We start from the raw sequence: 19,087 nt of genomic DNA on the forward strand, positions 1-19,087 counted from the left end.
TGGCGACTAACATTAGGTTACGGCGAACTCCGACAATATCAGATAATTAATTGTGGGATAGAATGAGTGTAAAAAAGAAAAATTTAAACTTGAAAAATGGTTTAGGATTTAAAAAATATATATATTTTACAGAATTATTTAAAAATTTATAATCAACAATAAAATATTTTTCGATTTAATTACCATTTTCGTTCGTAAACACTTGAGAAAACGATACTTCCTCCGCGCAGAAGTCAGAACCTTAGAATCTTTTATGTATTCGTGGGGGGAATATCAAACACTTAAAAAAAAATAAAAAAATCCCAATATCCACAATAGTAGTCATCGCCCACGCCTGCAGTCCTTACCACCAGCCGTCAGATCACATTTCGAAGCCCACAATTCCAGTGGGCTCCACACCCATGTGAACCATCACGCTCGTTGGCCCCACCACCAAAAAAGCAAACGGTCAAAAACCAACACAGTAACGTAACATTGTACACGCGCGCAACACACAAACATTCCCCCTAAGTATTTTATATAGAATTAGAAACACTCGGCACGCCGTCGCCTCCTTTTTCGTTAAAAAATAAATAAAAAAAATAAAAAAATAAAAAATAATAGTGAAAGTTACCTAATTTAGGCTCTTCAAGGAAACACAGGGGCACACCGTGCAAATCTTACCTAGTTCGTGGTAGTTTTTTCCGTTTGTTGTCTTCGCTTCAGGACCTTCTTCGAGCTCCGAATTCAATCTTACGTGTTGGTTTAGGGTTAGGGTTTCTATTGAAAGCGGTGACGAAAGACATGTTTCTTCTTCGATGGAACAGGTCCCGGAGTTAGGGCTTGGGTTTCGGTTCGTGTGGTTAGGGTTTGGTCTCCGATAGATGGCGGCTGCGAACCCACAGCCCCTGCAGGCGCGTCCGTTCGAGGACCACGCGCGGGTGCCGGTACAGATCGAGGACGAGGAGGGTGAGTACGATGACGGTGGAGATGATGCTATGGACGACGTGGAAGAGGCTCATGTGAATTCGGTGAGCGTTGCGGAGCATGGTGGAGTGAGAGTTGGAGGTGGTGGAGGAGGGGTGGTTATGGCGTCTCGGACGAGTGAGCTCACTCTCTCTTTTGAAGGCGAGGTCTATGTGTTCCCTGCTGTTACGCCTGAAAAGGTAACTTTTTTTTTTTTAAAAAAAAAAAACAAGTAATTCGATGGTTTAACTTGATTTAATATTCAATTCTTTTTCCGAGGGGAATTCATTTTTTTTTTTTTTGTAAAAAGCATTGAAATGGGTTTGGGATTAGGTGCTTGTATTTGCTGCTTGTGGAGTTCATTTCGGGTTGTCTGGAATTGACCTTTATGGGGAACATGGTCCCAGCAAAAAAAGTGTTGTGGCTTTGATTTCGGGAGCTTATTGGTGATGTTATTTGTTAATTTTGTTTTTATTTGATTGAGTATCTTTTAATTGTTATTCTTTTAAAAGTTACACGACTTTTGGTATATTCGTGTTGTTTCTTTATTTGCTACTGTACATCTTGTTATCAATTCCCTCATACTCTGTCCGTTGGTCATGGGTTACCTTGTCAACTTGGCGATTGGGTTCGTGTTGGAAAGTCGAAAACTCTCTTGTCAAATGATTTTAATTATTTGAAGCCTTAATAGTAGCATTTCAGAGATAAGTTTGAAACTTACCTTCCCTGGTATATATATGTGTGTGTGTTATATAGTCGCATTTTAATTCAAATCTTAATATATGTTTTCTTTTTCATGTTTGTTCCTATTATCAAAGAGGCTGTTATCAACTGCTCAAATTTTTAGTTGACTATTTTACTGGAGTTGCTCTTTAAATGGTATACATATTTATTACGTATCAGAAGAAAAAGAATGATTCTTTAAATGGCTTTTAAGATTTTGGAGTGTGCCTGTTTTGAAGGACGCTTGGGTTTGTTGGATTGTACACAACAGGTACAAGCAGTGCTGTTGCTTCTAGGAGGACCAGATGTACCAACCGGTGTGCCTACGATTGAAGTACCTTTTAGTCAAAATAACAGGGTATCAAGATTTGAAATTATTGAAAGCAATATGTTTCATTTACTGTGCTAATGCTCACGCATTATCTGCCTCTATACATAGGGTGTAGGTGAGAACCCAAAGCGATCGAATCTTTCACGAAGAATAGCATCCCTGGTTAGGTTCCGTGAAAAACGGAAAGAGAGATGTTTTGACAAGAAAATTCGGTACACCGTGCGAAAAGAAGTTGCGCAGAGGTAGCCAAATATATCTTTTATTTGTAATTAATGCTTAAAAGTTAGACCATTTTGAATTTTTTTTTGGGTATTATGGTATTTGTTTTTAAGTCCAAATGTTCTGTAAATATTGCAGTATTTGAATTTGTGTCTAGTGTTTATATTGTAAAGTCATTGTTTGGGCCAGATGGTTTCAGGGCAGAGCATTTTGACAGATCCTTTCCTCAATGTTATATACATTTTTGTTCTTAGTTCTTCTGTTGAAATTTACCATTGGGGTTTTGATGCATTGTAAGAAAGCATTTCACACATCTAAAAAGAAAGAAAAAAAAACTAGGTTATGTTTTCTTTACTCATAAAGAGTAAGTGTTAAACTTTAGGGTTTGTTCTTGGGCAAGGCAGAAGCTTTAGATGGAAGGCACGATAAATTTCATTGTTGAGGATGAGTTTTTTTTCTCTATTGGAGTCCACTACCAGCTTAATGGCCCACTGTTATTCATCTGATATTGTTTATTCTTTGAAACAAGTTATTGGTTTTGTCACTAACTCTTCGTATTCTTCTTGAAATTTTGCCTTCTCTATCCCTCCATCACCCCTTAGAAATTAAGTAGATCTCTGCAAGTTGCAATACAGAATTACTCTCCTTTTTTCCTTTTGTTTAAGTATAATATTCCCTGTAATAATATTTAAATATAAATAATATTGCAGGGAATATTATACTTGAACAAAAGGAATATTGTGCATATTGTTTTAAGTATGATTTTTTTTTTTATTATTATTATTATTTTTTATTACTTATAAAAAATATATTTAAATATATGATATTGTGCATACAAAACATGGTAAACATACAGCAATATAGAAGTACCGTCTCTTTTCCTTTTGTTGGGGGTATCATTACGAAGTTGGGCAGTCTTCTGGTTCCATGGGGAGTTCAATCCAGCAGTTGTCAAAGAAACATGTGGCTGAAAAGGTATTAGAGGTCTCAACTCATCAAGGGGGTTGTGGAGGTCATTAGTTACTTAATTTTTCTTTCCGCTCTGGATGGGGTGCTTGAATGGAATGATGAACAGATAATTGGGACGCGGTATGTTTGCCTGTTGATTTGAAGGGAAAATTTGAAGCAGGCAGACTTTCCAATGGCAAAACTTACTGCACTAGAAGGGAATCATGCAATTGAAGTCCAGATGGGTTGGAGGGTGATAAGTGGGCTGAATGTGGAATAGTGTTCAGGCAGAAATTGATTCAGAATGCACAAGGCAGGTTGTGTGGCTACAGTTACGGGTAATGGGTTTGAAGAGGAAGCTATGTGGCTGGTTGTTGCTATTGAGAAATACTGAAGCTACTGTTGGCAGCAAGAAAAAAGGGACAAAAAATACAGTTATGAATTTTTGGGGAATTGGAGAGCTTATCATATTGTATTCTACGATAGGAAGAGATAACAATATCAAGTTTTTCCGCATGCTTGCTAATTCTCATAGAATAACCGATTTTATTGGTGACCTTGCCATCAATGGGTTTGTGCTTACACAGGAGCCGAAGTAAAGGAGGAATGGTGTAGTATGAATCAGTTGGGAGGAGACTATTGGTTGATGGCATGCATTTCTCATCCATCGACTTGGATGCTAATGTTTGGTTGGAGAGACCTTTTGAAGAGGATGGGGTGTATGGGGTTGAAAGAAATGAATGGGGACAAAGCTCCAGTTCTAGATGGTTTTTCTATTAGCTTTTTTCAGACTTTCTTGAGGGTGGTGTGGGAAGATTTTATGAGGGTTTTTCAATCCTTCCCCAAGAATCACATTTTTGAGAGGAGCTTAATGTTTCATTTATCGCTCTTATTCTAAAGAAATCAGATGCTTCAGATGTTAGAGACCTGTCGTCACTTTCCTAGATTCTCACTTGCATTGTATGGCTGGGAGCTTGAGACAGTTTATAACTTTTTTGAATGATTATCTCTAGTGCATATCAACCGGAGGCGAATTGATAGGATGGATTAGGCAATATCTAAAAATCAGAATTTCGAAGGAAGGTCTTATTATTGGGCCTTGCAAGCAAGTCAATGGTGGAATTTCAATGACGAACCATTTGGAAGGCAAAGGTTCCAGCAAGCAAACATGGCCTTGTTTTTATTTTTTTATTTTATTTTAGTTTTTATTTTTTAATTTTTTATTATTATTAATTTTTTTCACTTTGATGGCAACACAGTAAAATCTTAACAGTGTAAGGAAGTGTAAGAAAATCATTATTCATTGTGTTGTATGTACAAAAGTAGGGAGATGGTTAGTCACCTCCTTCTACATTGTGCTGTTGCTGGAGAGACTTGGTCATTAGTTTTCTCTTTATTTGAGATTTCTTGGTTTTGCCTGATTTGGTGTGGGAGCTTATGGTGTGTTGGAGAGGCAGCTTCAAAAGACATCAAAGTAGTGATTTGTGGAATAATCTATATGCTTGATGATGTGGAGTATCTGGAGGGAAAGAAATTCTAGGACTTTTGATGGAACTAAAGTATCATAGTTAAACCGTTATTTTTTTAGATCACTTTCGATTGGATGAGAGATATAATATTTGTAGTTTTAGATCTAAGTTTTTTTTTTCCCTTTATTTTTTCGCATATCTTTTGTATACTTCGCGTATACCAGGGCGATGGCCTTTTATTTTTCCAATAGAATGTCCTTACTTTATTAAGATGAAAAAATCTTAAACAAGGCATGCAACTAAATTTTTATTTTTGTTTTTTTTCTGTGTTTGTGCAAGTGAACTTGGAAGTATTTTATGTAGGAAATCAAATTGTCTGTCTATTGGATGCTGGATCATATTCACCATGCATGTCATTTTTTATGTTGGTTTTTTTTAAACACAGAGTGATCTTTTATTCTGTTCAAATACTTCTTGAGATTCTCAAGAAGTGTGTGACATAATGGTGTTTGTTTGCTCTGTATCTGCCACACCATTCTAGGCCTTTTGGCTAAGTGTGGATGCGGGAATATAAAAACCAATATTTTGGGAGAATGTGCTAAATTATAGGAGTGGCAAAAGTTGGTTTACCTTTGCCTGATGCACTTGTGTGGTGTCCCACAATGCTTGGGTGTGAGAAAGGGGATGTGCTTATATAGAGCATGCTCTCTCTAAATGGTATGAAGCCTTTTGGAGTAAATCCAATAATAAAATCATGTGGGCTTGACCCAAAATGGACAATATCACATCATTTAGGGCAGGATGTTACAACTTGAAACCTGTGATTTCATATTTTATATTGAAGTTATAACATATTTAATGTCATTAGAAGAGTTGGTGTCAATGATGTGTGATTCTCTCTCCTCATTATTCTACTAGGATGCATCGTAAAAATGGACAGTTTGCATCCTTAAAAGAAAGTTCAACTGCTTCAAACTGGGATTCTCCTCAGAGCTGCCTTCAAGATGGTACTCCTCGTGCAGAAACTGTGTGAGTTCAAAGTTTAATCTGGTTGTTGCTTATTTCAGATTTTGGATGATTCTCATGATTTCTTAATGGTACTAATTTTATTTTCTTTTTCTTGTTTATGCAATTTTTATTTCCAGTTTGCGCAGATGTCAACATTGTGGTGTTAGTGAAAATAATACTCCTGCAATGCGTCGTGGGCCAGCTGGACCAAGGACTCTATGTAATGCATGTGGTCTAATGTGGGCAAATAAGGTTTGTTGGACGTGTGTTTCGCTTGTTTTCTATTGATACGCTTCTTGTGATTTAAATTGTGTATGGACATTTGCATGGTTGGGCATTTTATATGCATATGGATTTGCAATTGTTGTTATGCTTCTGTTAGCAATTGTTAACAGGAGTTGGTGTCATGTTAGAAAGTTTCGAAGTGATTGTGTGTGTCCTTTATTAGCCTCTTCAGCTCATGCTATGATAGGTGGTAGCTGAGAGTTTAAGAGTGGTGGGTGGTTATTTTGGGGGAGAGTGGTATAGCCAATTCTTGATCTCTGTACCTTAAACTACCATGCCACTTTTGTTAGGAGCACTACTAGTTGGTTAAGAAATAGTAAGAGGTTTTCTTGGTATAAATGATAATGTTGGCTTTGCTGGTTTGAGGTATTATAGGTATACGTTATATCAAGATCTGTTCTATGTCTGTTTGATAGGGAAATTTACACTAGAATGGGACATTGATTATATGACACGTACATATTTTCAATATTTTCTTGAACTTCTTTTCTTGGTCATTGATTGACTCTTCTGCACTTCGTCACCTATTTGTTTGTACTTTCCTAGTTGTGAGAAGAGGTATATTGTGCGAGTATCAGAGCATGCCTCAGCTTTTGTAGATAATTAGAAATATATGAAGGAGTATTATTATCTGAGTGTGGCTTCAGCTTGAGTTTTGTTGTTGCTGCTATTGTTACAAGATATATTAACTGTGACCTTTAGTCTAATTCATCAATTCCCTTAACCGCTTTCTTGAATGTACAGGGAACATTGAGGGATCTCAGTAAGGGAGGAAGAATTGTTTCCATGGAACATATTGAACCTGTATGTACCACATGAAAGTGCTGGAACATTTTCTTTAAATTTGAAAGTCTAGTCCACATTTATAAAGTAATGTTTTGTTATTCTACTTCCAGTGTGAGCTTAAAATTGGCTCTGAACACCAAACTGTTTCCCTTTTCTGTGCATTTTTTTCTTTTTGGGGTGTTGTACAACTCTATGCGTTTGCATTGGTATAACCTAAGAGTTCTGATATTACTCTGCATTATCTGATAAATGGATGGTCCTATTTTGCTTTTCATCATCATGCTTGGAATTGCTGAAATCCATATTGGTCAAGGTATCTACCTAGAAACCATAGGTGTCTGTTGTACACAATATTTAATTGTTCCCATTAGTTTTTTGGTTGTCACGTTTCTAATGTTGTCAAGATTGATTACCCAAAGGCTTTGATGGGATCTGCAGGAAACTCCATTTGATGTCAAACCGTCGATTACAGATGGAGAATTCTGTGGCAACCAAGATGAGCATGTATTTATCTTTTCATCCGTTTCAAATACCTTACAAGTGAATTGGAAAAGCTTTTTTCAACCGTCTAAGCTTATGGTGCATGCAGGAAACTCCTGAAGACCCTTCTAAGCTTGTTACAGGAGGATCCGATAAGTCTTCTGTCAACCCTGATGATGAAGTATGTTTTTGAAAAAAAACCCACTGATTGCAAAATATAAAGTAATGAAGTCATTTCACCTTTGCTTTATCTAAATACTGGTTCTCCCATACGACCTTAAATGGTGATATTTTTTACTAGTTATCTTTTTTTTATTGGCGTTGAAGAACATTTTAATTAACTGCACCAGTTTTTTTTTTTTTTTGAATGCACCAGTTTGTTTTACCTTTGGCACAATGGTATGAAAATCGTTCTTGCGCTGGTAGGTGGAGTATATTTTGTTCTGTTTTGGCTAAACAATTTTAGCTTACATCTAGGATTTGGGTAGGATTTGTATAACCTTGGTGTTTAAAAAGTACCTTAAAATTTTTAATTTTCCATTGTTAACTCAGGCAAAGGACCTAATGTTGGTTCTTGAAAACTTTAAATTAAAGCAAATTATAAATGTTAGCAAAGACACACACAGTGAACGCTTTTTGAACAGTTTTCATGGACATGAAAGTGGACTCTGGTAGGATGCTTCGCAGACAGAACTCTTCTTTCATCATTCCTTTTGGAGCAAATGATGCAAAAAAAACACCCTTATGTCACTCTTCTTTCACCTTTATGTCACATCACAGACAAAAAGCAAAAAACACCCTCTAAATGTTTTGTTATCAAACTTCTTTACTTCTTATTTTGTGGTAAAATTTGTTTTGATGGCTAATTTATTTAGCATATTAACATAACTGACCTTTGGCTCATACTTTCTTATTTCCCATAAAGTGCTTTTTCAATCGTAATATTTATTTTTCCTGTTTCTATGGTAAGTTTCGATTCTTTACATTGCAGGATTTGCATGGAACTACTGAAGATCTTACAGATACTCTTCCCATGATTGTACATTCTTCAGCCATTGATCAGGAGCAGGTATAATAGCTGTAATATATGTCTTGGCTATTACTACAGGTTGTTTCCATATTTTGTAAATTATTGTGTTGTTATGAATTTTTATTTTTTATTTTTTTTAAAAAAAACCTATTGTATTCTTTTAATATTAAAAATTCTTTGCTTTGTATGAACACTATCCTTGGTATAGCAATGCACATATCTGACATGCTTATTATTAATTTGTAAGCAAAGAGATAAAATCTCAATTATTTTCAAATGTAATCTGCTGTGATTGTTTTGAAAGAGATTCTGATATACAATTGAAGGTGTTGGATATAAAAATTTTCATGTTGAAGTTGTGGTATGTACAGGAACCTTTGGTTGAGCTTGCTAATCCTTCAGATACAGACATAGATATCCCTGCTAACTTTGATTAGAAGGTACTGATTTGCTTAACTGATTCATTTTATTTTATTTATTTATTTATGAATAAACACACATTAATGCGGCGAGCGCGGACCAAACATGTGACTTCCAGATTTGGCTGATCCATGTAAGAGATTTGGCTGCTAGTTGGGGTTATATCAATATGATTTCTCTCGTGCAAATGCTACAATGTACAGGTCAAAAGTGTATGATCCTTTCAAAGGAGGGGGGGCCTTGAGGGATTTCTCAGTCGCTATAACTACAAATGCAGGTGATGTAAACTCCCAAGTGCAATGAGATCATCTTTGGGACTGGAGGATTGCACTACTGCTTTCAGCCGACATTAGATTCCTGGCGATGATTGCTGTTGATGTAAGTGCTGGGATCTTGCTTGTGTACGAGTTGTTAGGAGAAACGCTTTGAGTGGGCTTTTTACCTGTATGTGATTTATTGTTAGGGCTGTTCAGATTGCATTAATATTATTTTTCACGTTTCATTTTTAGATTGGTGTTAAAAGTGCCTTTGTGGTCTATAATCTCGATAAACCTCAAGTTCAGCTACAAAATGAGAAAGGTAGGCAATAATTGGTCTGATCAGATCTTGTAGACACATTGTAGTAATTCCCATAATTAAAAGTTGTTGATAAGATCATTCAGTTATAGAACTGTCACAAGGCACGTTTGCAAAATTTTTAGAACCAATAGGGTCCATGACCCAACTTGACGAGTAATGCTAGGAAGACTAGAGTCTTCTTGTGTCCTTTCAAATGTGAAGTAGTTTTTAAAATAACCATTAAATTTGAGACAATTATTATTGAATTTTGATCTATTGGCGATTTTAAAAATTACGTAACAATTGTAAACTAAAGAGAAGTGTGTTGTATAACATTATTCTTTTAAGAATTGCACAAAATAAAATCTTAATTTTAATTGCGTGAATTTTTCAAACTATTTGGATGAAAGCATCTTAAACGATGAAATAATTATCAAATTACACTCAAATACAAAACACAACTTTCATCATTCAAATAAATATATAATACATGAAATTTATCATTCGATGGTAATTTAAACACCATACTAATTCAAAGTAATGAATGACATGAAATTTTGACCAATTTTGACCAGACAAGCCTGAGTGGTAGCATGCTTGGCAAAAGTCACGCATCACAAAATGAAAGTAAATTCTTAGCCGCCAACATCCTAAAGTTGCTTTTTGAATAATGATATTCTTCGTATCAGTCGATATAGCATATTTTAAGTGGGTTTTTTATTTTTATTTTTGAAGTAACTGATATAAGAAACCACTTAAAATATGTCACATCAATCGGTATGAAATGAATGTGAAGACTAGCACCACTCTTCCTTCTCATTTGGAATTGTGACTAAGATATTCATTCCAAGAGCATTCTTACTAGCAGATGGTATTGCCATGACAAGTCCTTCAAGAACCGACCCGATCCAATGCGAAACATGAACCGGCTTATTCCCTACACGAAACGCTATGTCGCTGGCCCCTAAATCATCCCAATCTGCACAAGTAAGTTGACTCTTGAGGCTCATTTGGGGCCTAACAAGACCATGTTTTGAACACTTCTCTACCTTGATAACCTCACTCTTTTCCTTCACAAACAAATACAGCTCTGAATCCATTTTGCTGCCAAGCTTGCTCTCTGTCTCTTCAATGCAAAGAAATGCAAGTGACTTGCACATTTCACTGTCCAAATTTGCAGTTGCAGCAGTGACCTTAAAATGCGTAGTTTGGCCACAATTTTTTCTTGGAGTAGAGCTAATTAAGCCGGTGGGGGAAGAACCTTTTATTTTAAGATTAGGGAGGTAAAATAGGGGGGTTTTGGGTCCATTAATACTGGAAAGTATATTATTGTGTATGATTGCCCAACTATTAAGGAAGTTCTCCTTCACCAAAAGGTCTGCCACAAGAAGGCTACAGCTAATCCCAATTGAGTATCCACCACACTGGAAGTTTGTCACCTGTAGGAATTGAAAAATAGAAAATGAAAAAGAAAGCCCCAACTTTAGATTCTATGTACCATATTAGAATGTGCATTCTTAATGTAACTACCAAAATAGTATAGATTATTTTTCCCGAATCTAAAATTCAATTATTTCTTACCTAAAGAGGAGGGTGACGCAGATGCAGTACAGGAAAAATTGTCATACAAATAGATTAAAAACATGAAAGAGGGGGAAAATTTGGTAAAGTCTCACTACTAAGAAGAGGAGAAGAAGAAAATAAATCACATCTCAAAGAGCAAATCTATTCTTATTGGAATACAAAAGAACATTTAAATAGATTAGGACAAAAAATTTATTCTAATATGATTGGCTTAGTCTATTATTAAATTACAAAATAATACTAACTCTTGAAATTTAAATAAAATATAAAATTAAATACCAATAACCTAAATAAAACTAAAAGTATTTTTCGTCGAGCATATGTATCTTCCATCTACTTTTCTTTTCAACTTCTATTTCACTGTCACTTACTATGCATACCTGGACGTAATTTTTTTTGAAATAGAGAGGAGCCGGTCCCTTATTTTGTAAGGGTAAACTAATCATTTCACAAATTTTAAAACTATTCTACCCCCGTCAAACCATTTTCTTTGAAATGGAGAGGATATTCCTTCTCCTGCATACCTTCCTCCCCTACATATGTTCCTACCCAAATCCCCATTCCCACTCTCTCGCTCTCGCTCTCTCGCTTCTGTATCTTCCAATAATGGCTTCTACTTCAAAAGACGAAGGTTTGAAGAAGCTCGAGTTCTTCTCCCTCATCTCCAACGTTTGCATGGAAGTGAAAACCGTGAGCCTCGATCGAAGAAGTGATTAAACTTATCTCTTCTTATCGGCTTAAGTTTTTGGGATAATTGGTAGTTTAACATGGTATCAGCGCCAAAGTTCATGGAATCAAATCTTGACTCTATCAAGTCACCCCCATTTAAATTAAATATTCTACGTGTTGGACCTCACCTGCTAAAAGAGTATTTTGGGAGTTTGAGTCCACACGTGAAGGAGGTTTAAATAATGATTAAGTGATTAAATTTATCTTTTTTTTTATCTATTTTAACTTTTGGGATGACATGTTGTTTATCACAAAATCCCATGTCTCAAATCGCTCTCTTCATCTTCATCTTCATCTGCATCTTCTTCTTCAAACCCATCAGTCAAACCTCCACGAGGTTTGTTTTTGTTTGGGTAAAGAGAGAGAGAGAGAGAAAATAATAAAATAATTTTTTTTTAGTGTGAGGATTGAATAGGCTGAATTTTCTGCTCACATTAAAAAAATGGCTGCCGTTTGTCTTTTCTGCAAGTAATTAAAAGGTTTACCTGAACGTAAAACAAGGGAGAGAACTGGAGACTCTGTTCATCAATATCCTTCCACGAAACAAGCTGAGCTTCTGCTTCTTCCTTTTCCTTCAATAATTCAAGAAAGCTTGATAAAGTCACTGCAATGTGTGCCTGGACGAGCCTAACGCCGCTATCATTGGACACAATCTCTAATTCTCCGTCACCGTCCACCCCACGCCGAAGCCTTCCAGCAAGCATTGGCTGCTGCTCCGACAAGGCTCGTGCCAGCGACTCCATAGCCCACCCGGCCAAAAACCATCCCGAATCCTCCTCCGACACGCTCTTGAAGTAAAGAACCACATGAAGACGACTCCGGAATATTCCCGAGATGGTGTGGTCCATGGCCGATATCTGACGTGTTCGTCGCGGATCGGTCACCCTGGATGGTGTCACCGACAGCATTGCGTCAATGTGTGAGGTAGGGAAAGCAGTCGTACCACAGGGGCTTGGCATCATGGGGAACGAGGTAGTATAGTGTAACTTTACAAATACAAATATCTGCTGCTTCACTTATAAAGAAGGATGCACCATTTGCCTCTCATCTTCTTCTTCTTCCTTTTTTCCTTTTTTAGAAAAAAAAAAAAAGTAAGGTAGACGAAGCTATTAAAGAACTGAGAGAATAGACCCTAAAGATGTGAATATCTAAACTTTGGTCCTGACATGCACTCATTGATTGAATAAAGTTTTCATACAAAATTTATTACTAATATACCTAACACATTTAAAGAGAGTCGTAAAAGTAAAGGCATTTGTCGTGACAATTCACGTTTGCGATCCGATTAAATTTAATTAAATGCCACGTGCAGCGCATATCACTTAACAATGGTGTTAGGGGTTATGATTAAATAGTTTGTGGGCACGGATGTCAAATTTTAAATTTTAAAAAAGTACAAGTACCAAAGTTATATTATATAAAGTGTAAGCATTTTTAAGTATGATAATAATAAGAGAAATGCTCTTTTTCATTCTCCTCACCATCTCCTCTCTCTTGTATTTTTTATTTTTTATTTTTATTTTGAAAAAGTCAAGATGTTGAAAGAAGGAAATGGTGAAGAGATGGTGAGAAGAATGTGTTGTAGCAACTCTCTAATAATAATCACTTATGAGTTATGATACAAGTACCTAATCCCTAATGTAGAACCCAACAGGCAATCGTCAACAACTTGACAGTTGACAATTGATAGGTCCATCCAGCCAACCATTGTAGGTTAGGTCACCGGATCGGGATTAGCAATAACTGAAAAATTGCCCATAAAAAATTGTTGAAATCCTAGCCATTGAATTTCATCCAATGTTCTATATACTGCCACATGTCGATTTAATTAAAAAATATTAAAATAATATTTAAGTTTTAAAAAGAAAATATAAAACAAAATAATAATAAAAAATAAAAAGTTGGGTTTGTAAGTCATAGTTTTTTGCTATGATTTCTCAAAGCTTTATACTCAATGTTGTAAGAGCTCTATACTTGTGAAATTTCATCAATGAAAATTTCATATTTAAAAAAAAAAAAAAAAAAAAAACGACTGATGTTGCTTTACTTAAACAAGGGAAAGCGAAAACACAAGAAATGAAATAAATAAATAAATTGGAAATAATCTATACATGTTTTTGGAAAATAGCTTTTAGTGTTTTCATTTAATTTTTTTTTTCTTCCTCGGTCGAGAGAAATATAATACATATTGTTATTTACTTTTATTGTTACACATATAATTATATATTATATACATATATTTAATTATTTACATACTTCTATAACGCATAACATACATTTTTTAATATACTCTTAAATTATAACATATAACCTATTAACTATTGTTACTTAATAATTCGTCACGCCTGCATCCAATCGGGTGTCAACAACAAGCCCTTCGAACTCTTTTTAAAAAAAAAAAAAAAATCAAAAATCTTCAAGAGCATGTATTTTCTTCATTTCAAAACCCAAGGTTGAGTTTTATTGAAGCAGGCTGAGATATGAATAATTTGGTGTTTTAGTTTTATCTAGGTTATTAATATTTAATTTCTGTTTTATTTAACTTTTGCCCAAAGTTATTAGGGTTAGGGTTTAATCAAACTAATAATAATGGGCCTGATGTGGGATGAGACATGTATAATTGGGTGTTTAAGTTTTATTGAGGTTATTAGTCTTTAATTTTTGCCCAAAGTCAATTAGGGTTAGGGTTTAATCAAATTTATAATCATGGGTCTAACCAGTCAAATTAGATTTAGGGTTTTTGTTAGCGAGTCTAATTAAATGTGCTTTTGTACTCCAATTGAGACATAATTGGTGAATAAAATAAATTTGTTTTTTTTAATTGTGACTCCTCTTTCTCTTCTCTTCTTGGCAGCGACACGTTGAAATTCAAGGCTGGCTCAATAAATTTGGAGGCCTAAGGCCAGAAATTTAGGTGGAGCATTTTTTTTTTATATTTGAATATTAAATAATTAAATAAATTTTATTTTATTTTATTTAAAATCATTCAAGCTTTAACTGGAATGTAGTTGCGGACAATTCTCATGGGCGTTCTGGGAATGGCATAAATAGAGTTTGGGTTGAAGAAATTTCAACTTGTATTTATGGTATTGTAATCAGGAAACCCCAGTTTGATATTTGTTTATCAATAAAGGATTAAAATTTGTTCAAAACAAAATTCTTTGTAGTTAGTTCTTACCATAATTGGAGCCATAATTAAACAACATTGACTAACTTCTTTGTCATAATTAGAGCCTTAAGGATTTTTTTTTTTTAAATGAAACTTAATTATACTGTTGCTATTTGGGGCCTTATTTTATTGGGGACCATAGGCATTTGCATAATTTACCTAGGCAACCGGCTCAATAAATTTGGAGGCCCTAGTCACAAATTTAGGTGGAGCCTTTTTATATTTGAATATTAAATAATTAAATACTTTTTATTTTATTTAAAATTAATTTTCTTCCTTTTTACTTTTTTTTTTTTTTTTTTTTTTTCTTTCAAATGACATGTAGAATTTATCTATGTTGCGAGACATTTAATTTCAACCGATGACATATTTTGTGTTGAACTACATATAATCCTTTTGAGAATAACTTCTATGGGATTGTGGCACAAACCCATAATTTGTGCTATTCAATGAGAGATTGGCACCTTACAATTGAAGAAAAAAAAAAACTAAAACAAAAATAATGGATCATGTCCTAGTCCACTAAAAATTAAAAACTCGCGCATCACATATATGGATGTGATATGGTATGTTTATTTTCTTTTCTTAAATTGTAATAACTAATGTGTCAATCTCTTATTAAATAGCACAAAATGGTGGGTTTGTGTCACAACCCATAGAAGCTACTCTCAATTCTTTTTATGTAAAGTTTATTCACACAAAATAAAATTTCCTTTATTCTAAAAATTATATTAATGGATGAATATTGGTTTTAAGTTCATGCCAAATTATGAGTTTAGTTAAGAAGTGTCATTAATGTCACTTTTTAATTTTTCACTTTTATTTCCTCTAAAATTTCAATATATTGGGATTTAATTCTTTGTAATTATGGTTTACCATAATTGGGGGCCAGGGCCATAATTATAGGGAATAGGATCATTTCCGGTCCAAAATAGACTGGAGAATATCTAGTTCATAAAAGAAATTATAAAGCCACAAATAGGACAAATGTTCACTAACAAAAAATAATAATAAAATATTATTTTAGATTTAAATAAAAATAAAAAACAAAATTATAAAATATTAAGGGATGGTTGGCCACCCCCGGACCACCCCAGTTGGGGGCTGGGGTGGCTTCAGCCACCCCATAGCCCTTGGGGGTGGGGCCAAATCTTAAAAAAAAAAAATTGTTTTGCCCTTGGGGGTGGTCTGACCACTCCAAACGGAATTTTTTTTTTGGGAAAATGCAGTTTACCCCCCTGAAGTTTCAGGAGTTTTTCAATTCTAACCCCGAAGTTCAAAAATTGGCAATCTACCCCCCCTGAAGTTTCAAAAAGTGGCAATTTAAACCTTAGGTTCAATTTTTCCGTTCAATTGGACGGAAATTTTTTTAAAAAAGCCTGAGGGTAATGATGTAATTTCATAGATTTCCGTCCATTTTGATGGAAAAATTAAACGGAGGGTTTAAATTGTCAATTTTTGAAACTTCAGGGGGTAAATTGCCAATTTTTAAACTTTGGGGTTAAAATTGAAAAACTCCTGAAACTTCAGGGGGTAAACTGCATTTTCCCTTTTTCTTTTTAAGATTTGGCCCTTGGGGTGGTCGAAGCCACCCCAGCCCCTAACTGGGGTGGTCTGGCCACCTTAATATTTTATAGTTTTATTTTTTATTTTTATTTAAATCTAAAATAATATTTTATTATTATTTTTAGTTAGTGAACATGTGTTCTATTTGTGGTTTTAGGATTTCTAAGAAGAAATCCTAGCCATAAACTGGATATTCTCCAGTTCATTTTGGATTGAAGAGAATCCTATTCCTAATTATAGAGCATCAACTATTCTGTTTCATAATTGGACTCTTAAAAAGTTGTTTTTATAAAAGGAAGCTTAATTATACTATTATTATTGTCCCCAAGGGGTAGCTCAATTGACTGTGGACCACGCCTAATAAAGCAGAGGTTACTAGTTCGAATCCCCCCTCCCCCTTTCCTTGTGTGTAAAAAAAAAAAAAATTATACAATTATTATTTGGGACCTTATTTTATTAGGGGTATTAGGCAATCACCTAATTTGCCGATGCAATGAACTGGCCTTGACTGACCGGACTCAACCAAATTTCCCTTCTCTTTGGAGTTTGGATTGTATAACACAATTCCTTTAAAAAAAAAAAAAAAAAAAAAAAAATTCCTTTGTTAACCTTCTTCTAATTTCCTTTTGCTCTACATCTCATGCCCTTTCTCAGGAGTCATGAAGATATATATCTATTCTTTATCACATGCCAATATTATTAGGAAAATGCATAATTTCTTCCCTTGATTTTTCTCTTAACTTTCTACTTTTTAAATTTATGATTAGATCTGTGAAATCATATGAGTCTCACACATTATCCCACATATCTAATAGTAATTTAAAAAAGTGGAATGATGAGTAAAAAGACCAGAAAATATTATAATTTATAATTATTTTTTTTCGAAGCCAGAATACATCTGGGAAATAAAAGGGACATAATAGGCAACAGTGCAACACAGTTGTTTTTTAAAGCCCAGGCAAAATAAAAAATAAAAAAAACCCAGTTCTCCGAATCTGCATGAAGAACAGAAGAATGAAAGTGAAATGGGAAGGAGCCCAACACAATTACAAGTCGTGGCCCAATAGACTAAATTGTGGGCTGCTTTGTTAGGCCGCATATGGATTTTCATGACCAATTGTAGTTGAAGTCCTGAATTAATTTCATTTTTTTTTCTGCTATTAATTAAAATTAAGGATTCCCCAAATTGGCGATGGGTTGATGGAATTGACCAAAGTCAATTCTCGTTGATTATATTTATGGGACACATACCGATTTGTAGGTAATTCATATAAACTCATATAATAAAGTGACGTATGTTTCTTAATATGTGAAAAACATATATATATATATATATATATATATATCTATCTTTTTTAGTAATACTATAAATCTTTCTAGAGTCTTCCCAAATGTGATGTGGATTTTAAAATCACCTTGAATTTGAGATGTGATTTATTAATTTTTGATCTATTAATGATTTTAAAAGTCACATCACATTTGAGATGACTCTAGAAAGACTTATAGCATCACTCTTTTTTTTAATAGTTAATGTGCTTCTCACATATTTTTTTTTAATAATTATAGGGCACATATCATTTTATTATATGAGTTTATATGAATTAACTACAAATCAATTTGTAAACAATTTTTGTCCATATTTATACATGTGACTCTTTGAAAGGAATATTTTATATTTCCAAATTAGTTATCCGGTTTTGACAGTTTATCAATCTCATTAATGTTATAATTCGTTACACTGGTTTCAAAAAAGTGAAAATAAAAATGGACAAATATTTCCTCCAAATCGGTATGGAAGAAATATCTTCCAACCCATATAAAATAGTGTCAAATGTTTATAAACATTTAAAAGGCACATTAAATTTAATCTAAATTAGTAAACTGCTATTAATGATGTTAAGAATTTAATGTACCTTTTAAATGTTTATAGACACTTGGCACTATTTTACATGGGTTGAAGGATATTTCATCCATATTGATTTGGAGGAAATTTCTATCCAATAAAAATTATGCACTTAATTGTTCATGTTAGAAGTGTCTTAGTAGCTATGGTCAATACATCGAATGTATCCAACAAGAGCTAATAGTGCTGCGCATATGCTAGCAAAATTAGCTACCACCTATGTTACTATGTCTACTTGGTTGAGGAATGCCTCACCAAGTGTAGGTGATATTATTATTAGTTTGATTAAACCCTAACCCTAATAACTTTGGGCAAAAGTTAAATAAAACAGAAATTAAATATTAATAACCTAGATAAAACTAAAACACCAAATTATTCATATCTCAGCCTGCTTCAATAAAACTCAACCTTGGGTTTTGAAATGAAGAAAATACATGCTCTTGAAGATTTTTGATTTTTTTTTTTTTTTTAAAAAGAGTTCGAAGGGCTTGTTGTTGACACCCGATTGGATGCAGGCGTGACGAATTATTAAGTAACAATAGTTAATAGGTTATATGTTATAATTTAAGAGTATATTAAAAAATGTATGTTATGCGTTATAGAAGTATGTAAATAATTAAATATATGTATATAATATATAATTATATGTATAACAATAAAAGTAAATAACAATATGTATTATATTTCTCTCGACCGAGGAAGAAAAAAGAAATTAAATGAAAACACTAAAAGCTATTTTCCAAAAACATGTATAGATTATTTCCAATTTATTTCATTTCTTGTGTTTTCGCTTTCACTTGTTTAATAGTAACGCAACATCAGTTGTTTTTTTGTTTTTTTAAATATGGAACTTCCATTGATGAAATTTCACAAGTATAGAGCTCTTACAACACCGAGTATAAAACTCTAAAAAATCATAGTCAAAAGCTATGAT

The 19,087-nt window shown here is 33.9% G+C and overlaps 2 protein-coding genes across 7 annotated transcripts; one reads left to right on the plus strand and one right to left on the minus strand.

The window, feature by feature from the left end:
* Positions 1–564: 564 nt before the first annotated feature.
* On the plus strand, positions 565–9,259 carry LOC132189367 (GATA transcription factor 24-like). 6 transcript variants are annotated; one of them, XR_009441043.1, is made up of 12 exons: positions 567–1,145; positions 1,940–2,026; positions 2,108–2,241; positions 5,554–5,664; positions 5,781–5,895; positions 6,673–6,732; positions 7,153–7,218; positions 7,304–7,375; positions 8,186–8,263; positions 8,581–8,664; positions 8,848–9,022; positions 9,154–9,259. XR_009441043.1 is itself a non-coding variant. In XM_059604081.1 (11 exons), exons 1-10 carry the CDS (start codon positions 864–866, stop codon positions 8,659–8,661), a joined length of 1,086 nt encoding a protein of 361 aa, XP_059460064.1. In that variant the 5' UTR covers positions 567–863; the 3' UTR covers positions 8,662–8,664; positions 8,848–9,259. The 6 variants fall into 6 exon arrangements, 5 of the variants coding, with proteins under 5 accessions (XP_059460066.1, XP_059460068.1, XP_059460064.1 ...); XM_059604081.1 differs by having other exon boundaries at positions 8,848–9,259; XM_059604082.1 differs by having other exon boundaries at positions 568–1,145; positions 8,596–8,664; positions 8,848–9,259.
* A 643-nt stretch (positions 9,260–9,902) lies between these two features.
* On the minus strand, positions 9,903–12,559 carry LOC132190312 (anthranilate N-benzoyltransferase protein 3). Its single transcript, XM_059605264.1, has 2 exons — positions 12,001–12,559; positions 9,903–10,641 (listed from the first exon to the last, which is right to left on the minus strand). Exons 1-2 carry the CDS (start codon positions 12,475–12,477, stop codon positions 10,000–10,002), a joined length of 1,119 nt encoding a protein of 372 aa, XP_059461247.1. The 5' UTR covers positions 12,478–12,559; the 3' UTR covers positions 9,903–9,999.
* Positions 12,560–19,087: the final 6,528 nt, after the last annotated feature.

Source organism: Corylus avellana, chromosome ca8, assembly GCF_901000735.1.
Source record: "Corylus avellana chromosome ca8, CavTom2PMs-1.0".
Taxonomy (NCBI): Eukaryota; Viridiplantae; Streptophyta; class Magnoliopsida; order Fagales; family Betulaceae; genus Corylus; species Corylus avellana.

Coding starts and splice junctions, on each gene's coding strand:
- LOC132189367 (XM_059604081.1), top strand. CDS start 864: ATGGCGGCTGCGAACCCACAGCCCCTGCAGGCGCGTCCGTTCGAGGAC. Junction 2,027..2,107: donor CTTTTAGTCAAAATAACAGG/GTATCAAGATTT, acceptor CTCTATACATAG/GGTGTAGGTGAGAACCCAAA. Junction 7,219..7,303: donor GTGGCAACCAAGATGAGCAT/GTATTTATCTTT, acceptor TGGTGCATGCAG/GAAACTCCTGAAGACCCTTC.
- LOC132190312 (XM_059605264.1), bottom strand. CDS start 12,477: ATGATGCCAAGCCCCTGTGGTACGACTGCTTTCCCTACCTCACACATT. Junction 10,642..12,000: donor CTCCCTTGTTTTACGTTCAG/GTAAACCTTTTA, acceptor CAATTCCTACAG/GTGACAAACTTCCAGTGTGG.